Source organism: Octopus sinensis, linkage group LG16 (assembly GCF_006345805.1).
Source record: "Octopus sinensis linkage group LG16, ASM634580v1, whole genome shotgun sequence".
NCBI classification, from domain to species: Eukaryota; Metazoa; Mollusca; class Cephalopoda; order Octopoda; family Octopodidae; genus Octopus; species Octopus sinensis.
In genome coordinates, this window is record NC_043012.1 from 8,129,922 (window position 1) to 8,144,921 (window position 15,000).

The 15,000-nt window shown below is 40.1% G+C and overlaps 1 protein-coding gene across 1 annotated transcript in view; it reads right to left on the bottom strand.

The window, feature by feature from the left end:
* Positions 1-15,000, bottom strand: part of LOC115220564 (zinc finger protein 609) — a 188,338-nt gene that overhangs the window by 35,284 nt on the left and 138,054 nt on the right. Inside the window, exon 4 of the mRNA XM_029790713.2 lies at positions 2,891-2,978. Coding sequence (XP_029646573.1) covers positions 2,891-2,978 — 88 coding nt within the window. The remainder of the gene's footprint in view (positions 1-2,890; positions 2,979-15,000) is intronic.

Here is a 15,000-nt window from a genome sequence, read left to right on the forward strand (position 1 = left end):
CCCCTTTCTCCTTTTATATTACCTTTTTAAATCACAGGTGTAACCTCAGAATGGCTCCTTTCACACTGGCCATTCTTGCGACATTTATCCACCTTTCAGCAAACTTGCTATCAGACAGCACTTCCCTCTCTACTCTCATCTTCCTTTTCAAGTGAAACTTGAAAAAGTTGATGAGGCCTGAGCCAAAGAGGAAAGTGTCTGACCTTATATAATAATAATAATGGCAATGATGGACTATCCTCTCGAAGACGATGGATGAGCATTCAGCTTTTGCCGAAAAATCTGCACGAATGATTTGTTTATAGTGATCGAATGTGCGTGCTGCATATTAGCTCACTCTCTCCATCAAATCAAAATTGTCTGAAGAGGTGCACAAGTATGCTACGCATCAGGGATTTGAAGTGATAGCAGAGCAACATAATGCACCACTCACTCCAGGAATTGAAATCACAATCTAGCGATTGTGAGCACAAACACATGAACCACTAGGATTATCAATAATGGTTACAAATTTCGACACAAGGCCAGCAAGTTCAGGGGAGGTAAGTCATTTACATTGACCTCAGTACTCAACTGGTAGTTATTTTACTGACCCTGGAAGGACGAAAGGTGAAGTCAACCTCAGCGGGATTTGAACTCAGAATGTAAAGGTGGATGAAATGTCACTAAGTGCACTGCTGAGCATGTTAATGATTCTGCCAGCTCACCAATTGAAATTTAAACATTTAATGTGAAATATCTAAAAGAATTTCTTCCTGACCATTTTCTTTATTTCTGAAAGTTTTGTATTTTTTCTGTTATTTTCTTTTACTTGTTTCAGTCAATTGACTGTGGCCATGCTGGAGCATCTACCACAGGACTTATTCTTTGTAAGCCTAGTACTTATTCCAATCAGTCTCCTTTTGTCAAACTGCTAAGTTACGGGGACATAAACAGACCAACATCAGTTGTCAAGCGATGGTGAGGGGGGACAAACACAGACACACAAATATATACATATATATATGTATGTATATATATATATATATATATAATATATATATATATATATATATCACCATCATCATCATCATCATTTAACATCCGCTTTCCATGCTGGCATGGGTTGGACAGTTGAGGGCTGGTGAACCAGAAGGCTGCACCAGTCTCCAGTTTGATCTGGCAAAGTTTCTACAGCTGGATGCCCTTCCTAACGCCAACCACCCTGAGAGTCTAGTGAGTGCTTTTACATGCCACCGGCACAAGGGCCAGTCAGGCAGTACTAGTATCGGCTACGCTCAAATGGTGCTTTTTATGTGCCACCTGCACAGGAGCCAGTCTGGCGGCACTGGCAATGATCAAGCTCAAACGGTGCTTTTAACGTTCCACTGGCACAGGTGCCAATCAGGCGGTACTGTCATCAGACACGACAGTGATTTCACTCAACAGGTCTTCGCAAGCATAGTTTATTGTCCAATGATGGAAGGGTAATCTTAACTGGGCTGGTTATACAGCACTGGCATAGGCCACAGTTATGGTCTCACTTGGCTTGCTAGGTCTTCTCAAGCACAGCACATCTCAAAGGTCTCAGTCACTTGTCATTGCCTCAGTGAGGCCCAATGTTCGATGGTCATGCTTCATAAGTATAACAACCCATCAGCTGGTCAGCTCCTGTCAAACCATCCAACCCATGCCAGCATGGAAAATGGATATTAAATGATGATGATGATGATGGTATACCCCCACCCACCCAAAGGAAGGAAAGACAAAGTTTATGTAAAGTAACAAGACCGATGGCTATGTTACACAGTTTTACAGTGGCACAGAAGACCAGACGTGGCACGTGTAGTAATTATGTCAATGGTGCGTGTGTGTGTGTGTGTTACAAATGAACGTTGTTAATTCATTCTTAACGACCCAAAACATCACCAGTGGACACAGTTCAAACTATTTATGAAATATCACACATGATTCTCCCTGGTGTTTCCATGACAACAGAAATGATGAGTGTTTGATAAATATTAAATTGTAAAGATGAAGAATTTCTTTCATTTCCAGAGATGTGATGGGAGAGCATTCTCCTCAATTATTCATGCAATGCTTGGAGAAGTTGAATTTGAAATGTCACTTTATACTTCGGTTATTCCACAGACATCTTGATATGGTAAATTGCAGAGGAATTCTACACTTGCTGTAATTCCATTTCACAGCAGCGGATATTGTTAAATATCATCGACAATTTTCAGTTCCTCAGAGAGTTCACATTAAGAATTACTATCCTATGTATTTCGTGTTTGTCTCTGCTTTGCCATAAAGTCAAAACTCATTCCCATCAACTCCAACCACCACCACCACCACCACCACTACTACTACTACTACTACAACTGCCGCCGCCGCCGCCGCACTGATGGTCTGAATGTGACAACAAAAATAGATTGATTTATTGGTTTGTGCCATCTGGCAAAAGCTAAGCTTCTGATGAACAGAGACAGCCAAGTTGTTTGCTAACCTCTCCACCACAATGCAATCTAACAAGGTGATACCCTGTTAAACCCCCACTACAATTTTTTTTTTTTTATATATCTCTGAATATTTTACAATGCCAGTTTTTAAGCAACAGTTTCATTCCGTGAACACATCTAAAATATTTAACCACAAATACTTAACTAAACCTACCCAATTAAAAAGACATTTACCCCAAAATATGTAACTAAAACTAACCAAAAATGCTTAACTAAAAAGATTCAACTAAAAGATGTTGAACTAGAAAAACTAAACTACCTCTAGTTAAGTATTTATTAACTATTTTAACTGGAAATACTTAACTATAGCCATAGACTGACTTTTAACCCTGTTTAAGTGTTTTTCTGTGAGAAGCTAATAGTGAAATTAAAAATAAAACAGCAGTTACCTGGGTGGGGCCCAATCATGTTTTGTAGCATCTAGTAGCGTTCCGACATACGTTTTCCCTCTCCATGTGACGTTGATAACAAGGACACCTGTAGATAAACAAAGAATGATAAATATATTATTACAGAAGCAATAGAAAGAAGATTATCCGGTAAATATTAATTTCAAATTTTGGCACAAGGCCAGCAGTTTTTGAGGGGAGGTGTAAGACAGTTATATCGACCCCCACTCCCCAGTGCTCAACAGGTACTTATTTTAACCCTGGAAAGATGAAAGGCAAAGTTGAACTAGGTGGAATTTGATCCCAGAATGTAAAGATGAATGAAATGTCACCTAGCGTGCTAACAATTCTGCCAGCTTACTGCCGCCTTAATCCTGGAATTTGAACCCAGAATGTAAAGATGAACAAAATGCTGCTAAGCCATTAGCCCAGGGAGCTAACGATTCTGCCAGCTCACCATGTTGCTGATCTAGTAAATATAACATTATTAGACTATAATAACAATTACAAGAATTACTAGAAATAATGGTTTCAAATTTTGGCACAAGGCCGGCAATTTTGGGGAAGGGGGCAAGTCGATTACACCAACCACCCCCTGCTCAACTGGTACTTATTTTATTGACCCTGAAAGGATGAAAGGCAAAATCAATTTCAGCGGAATTTGAACTCGGAACGTAAAGACTGATGAAATGCCACCAAGCATTTTGCCCAGTGTGCTAACGATTCTGCCAGCTCGTCACCTTTAATTGGTAGAAATAATGGTAAATGTTACAACAGTTGGTAGAGATAAAGACAGAAGATTGTACTAATTGGCAGAAATAACCCGAGAATTATAAATTGTCAGCAAAAATGTGCTGTAATGGAACTAGAATTCCAACCTGATAGATCTGATTAAAGATTGATGTTGTTGTCGTTGTTGTTGCTGCTAAGCTCCGACTTCAGATCAGGTACATACACACACAATTAGCCTTCAAGCTTCTGGATTTAGTGCTTAATGCATCAAGTATTTAACTTACAAAAAAACAAATAATCCTTAATGAAATTCAATTGTTACAGTTGATCTGTTTTTATCTTAAATTGTTTATAAATACATCTTAATTAGCTGAATAATTACTACACAATAATTGATGATGAGGACAAATGCAGAGAATGTTGCTGATATTAGCAAGAATATTGGTTTCAAATTTTTGTACAAGGCCAGCAATGTTAGGGGAAGTGATCTAGTTGGTTACATTGATGCCAGTGATTAACTAATGTTTATTTTATCAACCCCCAAAGGATGAAAAGCATAGTCGACTTCAGTGGAATTTGGTCTTGGAACCATAAAGACACATGAAATTCCACAAAGCAATTTTAACCAGAAACACTGCCAGATCAGACTGGAGCCTGGTGCAGCCTTCTGGCTTCCCAGATCCCCAGTCGAACTGTCCAACCCATGCTAGCATGGAGAACGGACGTTAAATGATGATGATGATGATGATGTGTTAACTATTCTGCCAGCTCGCCACCTTAGCAAGAATTTTGATGATATTAGGTTGTTTATTGCAACAACACACACAACAGGGATTAAAGAAGTCAGAATTCCACATTGGAATTGCAACGGAAGACCTGAATTTTCAATCATTATTTCTTATCCGCTGTCTATGCTTCACTGCCATGTATCATCACACAAGCATCACATATAAATCTCCTACATTCACCATCTATTTTTCACTACCACACACCACTGTGCACACACACACACACACCTCCTACTTACTGTCCCCTTACAATCACAGTCTCATATCAATTCCCTCTCATTCTAAAAGGACAGATTCTTTGTTGCTACTGAATCATGTTCACTGCACCATGCCACTCTCTTCTAAACCATCTGCCTCAGCCGTCTCCACCACCACCACCACCACCACCACCATCCATTAAAGCCATCCCCGTACTAATTATGTCACCTAGGTAACAAGACATCTCATTAGTCCCCAGTGCGCATTTTACTCTGCCTCTACATTACTACACAGCTTAAGTAGGTACACACACACACACACACACAAACACACACATATTTGTGTGTGTGTGTGTGAGATAGATATATAGAGAGGGAGGTGTGTACACACACACACACACACAAATAAAATAACATATATTATACATACAGACACACACACTCTCGCACAAATGTGCTTATGTAAGTAAATATTTTTGTTGAGCATGTATACACTCAACGTTAATATGTAAGATATTTATGCATGGGTCACAACATATGTATGTCCCCAGACACACAGACACACACATGTATGTATAATCAATCATCCAATGACAGCTGTGATAGAATATTAAACACACCTCCAGATACACTCAGACACAGAGTGTCTTGTTAGCATGAGAGAGCAGACTAGAAATCACCACATCTATTATAGATAACATATATGCATAAAACAAAAGGCTGAGTTCATTGTATATATATATATATATATATATATATATATATATATATATATATACACACACACACACACACGCACACACAATGTGGTTTGCTAACATAACGAGAACTCTGTTTATGATTTCCTGATCAGTGATTTTAAACCCCTACTGCAGGGGTTTTTGTAGCTGTAAATGCCGGAAATATTCACCTCTACACAGGTATGCACATGATGCGTGTGTGTGTGTGTGTGTGTGTGTGTATATATATATACATGTATAAGAGAATATGGAAGCACATAAGCATGTGTAATTTATTTGTAGTCACAAGTTCTCATTCAGCAACTCTAATTATTTGCGAGACGAGGGATGAAGTGATGTGACTAACGATCAAGGAATAAATAGCACAACTGTAGTGTGTGTGGTGTGTGTGTGTGTGTGTGTGAATGTGTGTGTGTGTGTGTGTGTATGTGTGTGTTAGAAGGATGGAAAGAGAGAGAGAGAAAGAGAGGGGTAGTAGTAATGAGAGTTCAAGGAAGCAGTAGATAATATTAAATGTCTGCTTTTGACAGTTAAGACTCCACCTAGCCCCTAATGTTATGTCACCACTGCCGCCAGCCGCCACCGGTTAAGGCTCCACCCAGCCCCTAATGTTACATCACCACCAACACCGAATTACTGTACTATTTATCTGTGATACAGTTGTTGTTGTTGTCGGTTAAGGACCAAGCTGCTGCCTGTTGTTACACTCTGGCATAACAGCATTACTTCAGCCTCCTAAAAGGGGAACTGGTGGCAGCAATGATGGTGGTGGTGATGTAATGAAGAACTGGTAGCAGTTCTAAGTGGGGTTATGGTTAAGATAATGGTCATTCTGGCAGGAGTGGCTGTGTGGTAAGTAGCTTGTTTACCAACCACATGGTTCCGGGTTCAGTCCCACTGCGTGGCATCTTGGGCAAGTGTCTTCTACTATAGCCCCGGGCCGACCAATGCCTTGTGAGTGGATTTCGTAGACAGAAACTGAAAGAAGCCTGTCGTATATATATATTATATATATAATATATATATATATATATATATATATATATATGTGTGTGTGTTTGTATGTATGTGTTTGTCCCCCTAGCATTGCTTGACAACCGATGCTGGTGTGTTTACGTCCCCGTCACTTAGCAGTTCGGCAAAAGAGACCGATAGAATAAGTACTGGGCTTACAAAAGAATAAGTCCCGGGGTCGATTTGCTCGACTAAAAGGCGGTGCTCCAGCATGGCCGCAGTCAAATGACTGAAACAAGTAAAAGAGTAATTACAACTTCAATCTATTTGTTAGTTTCTAATCCACTGCAGACAACCAAAGAAAACTGGGCCATCATCATCATCATTATTATTATTATTATTAGTGTTATTATATAAAACAGTCATCTGGCAGAATCCCAAGCAAACTGAGCAAAAATGCTTGGCAGAATTTCTTCCAGTTATACAATTCAAATGCCGCTGAGGTCAACTCCACTTTTCATCCTCCCAGGGTTGATAAAATAAAGTACCAGTTGAGTACTGGGGGTCAATGTAATCGATTACTCCTTCCCTCCAAATTCCAGGCCTTGTGTCTATAGCAGAAAATATCATCATCGTCGCTGCCGCCGCCACCATCGACATTATTATTAAAGAGGTGAGCTGGCAGAATCATTACCGCACTGGGCAAAATGCTTAGCAGCATTTTGTTCATCTCTACATTCTGAGTTCAAATTCCACCAAAGCCAACTTTACCTTTCATCCTTTTGAGGCCAACAAATTAAGTAAGTACCATTGAAACATTAGGGTCAACGAAACCAGCTAATCCCTTCCCTCCAAATTTCAGGCCCTGTGCCTTTAGTCAAAAGGACCGTTATTATTACGTTTATATATTTGTTTTGCAAGAAGGCGGCGAGCTGGCAGAAACGTTAGCATGCCGGGCGAAATGCGTAGCCGTATTTCGTCTGCCGTTACATTCTGAGTTCAAATTCTGCCGAGGAAGACTTTGCCTTTCATCCTTTCGGGGTCGATAAATTAAGTACCAGTTACGCACTGGAGTCAATGTAATCGACTTAATCCATTTGTCTGTCTTTGTTTGTCCCCTGTGTTTAGCCCCTTGTGGGTAGTAAAGAAATATATATATTTGTTTTGCAAGATTTTTGATATTATTATTATTATTATTACTGTTATTATTTAGACAGTGAGCTGGTAGAATTGTTAGAGCACCAGGTAAAGTGCTTAGCAACATTTCGTTCATCTCTACATTCCAAGTTCAAATGCTACCAAGGCTGACTTTGCCTTTCCTCCTTTCAGGGTCAATAAAGTATAGTACCAGTTAACTACTGGGGTCAATGATATCGATTATGCCTCTTCCATCAAAATCATTGGCCTTGGCTAAAAATTAGAAAGAATAATCATTGTTACTATTATTATTAAGGTGGTGAGCTGGCAGAATTGTTAACACGCTGGACAAAATGCTTAGCAGCATTTAGCCCATCACTAAGTTTCTGAGTTCAAATTCCACAAAGGCTAACTTTGCCTTTCAACCTTTTGGGGTCGATAAACTAAGTACCACTAAAACACTATGGTGGTGGGGGTCGATGTAATTGACAAGTCTCCTTCCCTAAAACATTTCAGGCCTTGTGTCTTTAGATGAAAAGATTATTATTATAATAATAATAATTATTATTAAGGCAGCAAGCTGGCAGAATCGTTAGCACACTGGGCTAAATGAGTAGCGGGATTTCGCCAGTTGCTACATTTCTGAGTTCAAATTCTGCTGAGGTCAACTTTGTCTTTCATCCTTTCAGAGTTTGTCTTTCATCCTTTCAGAATTGATAAAAAAAGTACCAACTGAATATAATTGACTCGTCCCGTCTTCCAAAATTCCTGCCCTTGTGAAAAAATTTGAAACCATTATTATTATTCTTGTTGTTATTGACAACTTATATTGATCAGTTATTTCATAGGAATTTAATGAGCTCACTTTCAGAAGCATTTTCCCCTTTGCTATTTTTGCTGTTTTTAGGGTTTCCAAAACCATCAACACCATCATTGTCACTTAATGTCTATTTTAATAAACGAGGAACACAATTACTACTAACATCAAACAATATATACAATCTACATACACGCACACATGTATATCATGTGTATGTAGTAGCATCTAAAGCAATGATTTATACATTGTGTGTGTGTTTGTGGAGGCGCAATGGCCCAGTGGTTAGGCCAGCGGACTTGCGGTTGTGGGATCGCAGTTTTGATTCCCAGACCGGGCATTGCGAGTGTTTATTGAGCAAAAACACCTAAAGCTCCACGAGACTCCAGCAGGGGGTGGCGATCCCTGCCGTACTCTTTTTCCACAATTTTCTCTCACTCTTTCCTCTGTTGGCCTGCTCGCTTAGCCAGCGAGGTGGCGTGATTTGAAGGCTAAAGCAATGCGAAGCGCATTGTGACCAGTGATGTGTAGCAACATCTGATAGCCTGCTCATAAATATATATATATATATATATATATATATATGAGGATGTTGCAAGGTATTTATGAGATCATTTCACCAGGCAGCTATAAATGGCTGATGATTTAACATAATGCTTTGTGGAATACAGCAAACTTAGAACTTTCTTGTTTCTCTTTCAGGTGTATTGACAGCATCCAGAAAGATTCCTACCTGAGACAAAGAAACAAAAAAGCATGCTGTGCTTGAGCCTCTAGCTAGCCACTAACCACAGTTTCATGGCCAGTTCCTTGAAGGTGAAACAAGTCCTTCTCGCATACAGGGTCAGGAGTACAAAAAAAAAAAAAAAACTGGTGGTGATGTCTCTGTTGAGGGATATATTATCATCTGTGGCAAAGGGACAAAAACACTTTCAGTGATCAGACATCATCAAGACAGCCGAGTCTGTCCAGCAGAAGCAAGAATGAACAACAACTCCTGGTTGCTCAATGGAGGTCATTGTTAAGCACTTAGAAGTGGGAGAATCCACTATCATAAATATATTGTACAAGGAAGTCAGGTACAAATCCTAAGTAATGTCCTAGGGATAATTCATGCGCAGAAAGGGCTAAGATAAACATATAAGAAATGGTCAAAGTGTTTACTGAATAATATATATTATTAAGGCAGAGCTCCAGCACGGCACAGTCAAATGACTGAAACGAGTAAAAGAATATATATATATATATATATATATAACATAAGGGGGATCAGCCATCTGAATGTGGCTAGGGTCAGGGCGGGGTGGTGGGGGTGTTACTGATGCATTTAGCCCCAGGCGAACATCAACGTCACCAGAAGAGCTGACACCATCTCGGTGTCAGCTCTTCTGGTGACGTTGATGTTCGCCTGGGGCTAAATGCATCAGTAACACCCCCACCACCCCGCCCTGACCCTAGCCACATTCAGATGGCTGATCCCTCTTATGTTATAGAGCAGTTACTGTTTATATCTCGCTCAGAGATTTATTATTGTTATATATATATATATATATAAAGCACATAAAAAAGCACCTGTGCTGGTCTTATGTAAAAAGCACTCAGTACACTGTAAAGTTGTTAGCACAAGGAGGGGCAACCAGCCATAGAAAGCAAGCCAAAACAGGCAATGGAAGACTGTCGCAACTCTCTGGTTTGTTAGCTCCTGTGAAACCATCAAACCCATACCGACAAAGAAAACAGACAGTAAATGGTTTATATCATAATCATCATAACACACCAGCATCGGTTGTCAAGCAATGTTGGGAGGACACACACAAACACACATACAACAGGCTTCTTTCAGTTTCCGTCTACCAAATCCCCTTACAAGGCTTTGGTCGGCCTGAGGCTATAGTAGAAGACACTTGCCCAAGGAACCATGTGGTTGGTAAGCTACTTACCACACAGCCACACCTGCGCCTATATATATATATATATAGATTGATATGTATTATATATGTACACACATACAGCACTGTATGGTGTGGTATATTACAGATAATACAGACTTGTGTACTGGAAGTCATACAACTATAATACAGTAGTAGTAGTAGTAGTAGTAGTAGTAGTACCACCACCATACAATGTAATGGAAGTAGTATAAGTGCAAGTAAAGTCCAGTGTAGTGGAAGGTGTACTACTACAGTACAGTTTTATCATGAGGTATTGACTGTACTGACTGCTGAATTTGATTAGAGCAAAATTAAAAGCTGTCAGAAATGAAAATGTTTTTCCAATGGATTAAATAATCAATTTGTGGAAAACAGCGACAGCTTCACTGTAGCATAGCAACAAATAATAAGAATAACAACAACAATAAAGATGATGGTGATTTCTTAACATTAGCCAAGGGGGAGGGAGGGGAGGCCCACACTGCTCATCCTGTTTGTTTTATTGACCCAAGGAGGATGAAAATCAGAGCTGACCTCAGCACTGGCTGAATTTGAACTCAGAGTGTAATGAGCCAGAACTAAATACCACAGCAGGGCATTTTTATACCTGGTGCTCTATCAATTCTGTCATCTCCACCACCATCATCATCATCATAATAATTAACCAATCGATCATCATCATCATTATCATCATAACCATCGTCTACATAATCTTCTCAGTACAGGTGTTATAGTTCCTGCTGCTATGCTTATGTTCCAGTATCTAAGAAGGGACACACTAACCATCCACCCGTGCCTTTTTCCAGCACCATCTACCCACAATGTATTTTACTCTAATGCACACATCCTTCCCCACCTACCCCAAACTCCACCCCACCCCTACCTTAGACATGCCACCCAGACTGTGTGCCATCAATCACCCCCAACCCTTTATTCACATCCCTCCACCCCCGTCATCCACTAAACATCATTCTAAGATGTGATATTGCAATTATTATCAAAAGAGGGGAGAGGAGGGGCACAGAATGGAGAGCAACCCAGGTATACTGCAACCCAGGTATACTGCAACCCAGGTATACTGCAACCCAGGTATACTGCAACCCAGGTATACTGCAACCCAGGTATACTGCCACCCAGGTATACTGCAACCCAGGTATACTGCAACCCAGGTATACTGCCACCCATATCCCCAAGTAAATGACTGGTACTAAAAGGAGCATGGAAAGCAAAGTGGATCCTAACAGCGGAACTAAATGGAATATGACACTTTATCAAACACGCCACAGCCTATACCCTGACATACACACATTATCAAACACCACACTGTGAATGTATGCATGTGTGTGACTGCATAAGTGTGTATGTATGACTATGTATGAGAGACTGCATGAGTATGTGTGTGTGTGTGTGTGTGTGTGTGAAGAGCTGCATAAGTGTGTGTGTGCATAGATGTGTGTATGTGTGCATGAGATAAAATGTGTGTGTAAGACAGCATAAGTGTGTGTGTATGACTGCGTGTGTGTGTGTATGACAGTGTGTGTGTGTATGACTGTGTGTGTGTGTATGACTGTGTGTGTGTGAGAGACTATATGCATGTAAGACTGCATGTGTGTCTCTGTGTGTGTGACAGCATGTGTGATTGTGTCACTGTGTATACGTGAATCTATGATTGTGTGTGTGTGTGTGAGAGACTATATGCGTGTAAGATTGCATATGTGTCTCTGTGTGTGTGACAGCATGTGTGATTGTGTCACTGTGTATACGTGAATCTACGATTGTGTGTGTGTGTGTGTGTGTGTGTGTGTGTGAGAGAGAGAGACTATATGCATGTAAGGCTGTGTCTGTGTGTGTGTGTGTGTGTGTGACAGCATGTGTGATTGTCACTGTGTATACGTGAATCTATAAGTGTGTGTGTGTGTGTGTTTCCCTCCTTCCAACTATAAAACCAAGGAGTTAACAGAAAACAGTTTTACACAACATTCACACAGAACAGATAAAATGGACATTTAACCCACCACCACCTTCTTCCTCTCTTTCTTGCATGCATTCCATGTTGCTGTGCAGTTGCACTTCACTCTACCTCTGTGTGTGTGTGTGTGTGTCAGTGGGAGCTGACAGGAAATGCAACTCTGACAATACAATATTTGCTGTAGCAAGCAAAGGTGCAGCTTACTGCAGCTTTATTGTGCACTGTTATTTGATGGCGAATGGATGAACAGAAGATGAAGGACAGAGAGGGAGACGGATGAATGAACATGTGTGTGTGCCTGTTTGTATATATGCGTGTGTGTGTGTATATATATATATATATATATATATATATGCACACACACACACACACACACGCAAGTATGTGTGTGTGTGTGTGCATGTGTACACAGCAATTATTTGTGTTTGGACATAACAGTAAAGTTATTGATCACAGCAAGTATTTCTGACAGAAGCTGGTTACATCACATACACACACACACACACACACACACACACACACACACACACACACACACACATTAGTGATGACATTGGGACTTGCAACAACAACAACAGCAGCAGAAGCAGCAACACTGATGGATGAGAGATGAAGCAGTAATGATGGCGCTGATGATGAGAAGATGGAAGTGGTGGTTACTGTAGTGGTAGTGGTTGAGAGAGAGAGAGAGAGAGAGAGAAGGAGAGAGAAAGAGAGGGAGAGAGAGAGAGCAGTGTTCCAGTGGAAGCAGTTCAGAGACAAATACTGTAAATCTGGAATGAAGTGTCAGCTTTTAAAGTGGATTTCCACCTCGCTGTCTCTCAACACATCAACACCACTACAACCACCACCACCACTACTACCCTAACCACCATCACTACTACTACTACTACCACTACCCTAGCCACCATCACAACTACCGCCACCACCACCGCCACCACCACCGACTATATTAATCTCAACACATTATTACTCTATGCAGCACAGGGGTCCTTGCTCTCGCTATCCTTGCCACCACCATGAGTCAACATAGGGACCTCTCTATAGGGTGGCTCACCCTGCTAGAAACAGCAGCTAAAATATCTCCCTCAAATCTGCACCTTGTCATATTTGAACTGGGCACATTAGATATGCCCTAGGTTTCACTGTGGGCAAGAAATAAGGAATCGATGGTCATCGGCGGAATGCCTATGATCACAAGTGTACTCAGTCAGGGGATGTGCTGGGGTTAAATGACCACCACCCCACCACCACGACCACCACTGTTGAAAAGAGCCATATTTCATTAATTGCTATGTTGTTAATATCAAAAGGAGTGAGGAGCAGATGAGAGGAAGGTGTGTGTATGAGAGGGAGAGAGAGAGAGAGAGGAGAAAAGGAAGGAATAATGTATGTGCATACATGTATGTAAGTGCATGAGTGTGTATGTAAGACTATATATATATATATGTATGTGCTTATGTATGTAAGCATGTGTGTGTGTGTCTGTGTGTGCAGGTAATGTCTGTGTGTGCCTGTGTAGCTGTGTAAATCACAAGATAAGAGTAGTGAGTATATATACAGCATTAATTAAAACACCTATGGTTAAAGACTCTCCCGGCTGTGGCCATCACATCTTATATTCAAAGCATATAGAGATGCAGGCATGGCTGTTGTGGTTAAGACGCTCACTTTGCAACCACTGAGCTTGGGTTCAATCTCATCACATGGCACCTTCAGCAAGAATTTTTTTCGACAATAGCCTCGGGCCAATCAAAATCTTTCAAAGTGAGTTTTGTAGACAGAAATGACATGGAAGTTTTTGACTTGCATGTATGTCTTTATATTTGTGTCCCCCACTGTGAGACAACCAGTGTTGGTTTGTTTACATCCCTGTAAATAAACAGTTTAGCAAAAGAGACCCATAGAATAAATATCAGGCATAAAAGGGGTTGATTTGTTCAACCAAACATCTTCAAGATGGTGCATCTAATGTGAACTGGATTCCTTTTATTATTTTTTAAACTGAAAAAAGTGATATAAGAGACATTTAGCTGTTATTTCTGGCAAGTTCTATGATCGCATTCAGGCTTCTCCTTCCTGACTGTGTCATGTTGTTAGCAACTGCCACAAGATGTCAGGTGATATGTTTTCAATTCCAGCAGGAATTTTCTGTCTGTTAAGGTTTTGTAAAATTTTCTGTAAGTTTTTGCTAAATTTTTGAAATATATATATATATATATATATATATATATATATAGCTATATATGGCTTTTTTAGTTTCCCTCTACTAAATCCACTCACAAGGCTTTGGAGCAGCTATAGTAGAAAAAATTGTCTAAGGTGCCACATAGTAGGACTGAACCCAAAAGCATGTGACTGGGAAGTGAACTTAACCACTTAGCCATGCCTATGGTTAAATAAAGTATGCACAAAAACAGTCGTTTATTTTCACATCCATTGAGTTAAAACAACATGAGTTAGACAAATGCATGTAATTGAAGAATTATTTCATAGCAAGATGCCCATCCTGCTGGCAACTCATGTCTCTTTTTCAAGCAAAGGATTTTCATTCCACTCATCTTGGAAAGCGCGAAGCCACTGGACAATTTCTTGACAAAGAAGAACACCAACCAAAGATCATGCAATCACAGAATGCAAACATTATCAGACAAACAGACAAACACTCACACACACACATTTTTTTCTCTCTCACTCTTTATTTTCTTTCATTCCTTTCTGTCAAAGAGCATAGGCTCGAAACATCAAAGACTTCCATATTTCCCGAGTGTCAAACTAATTCACGTCATAAGTTGTTCCTTTACCTGTCTGTCTTTTATACATTTGAATAATATATATATAGGCA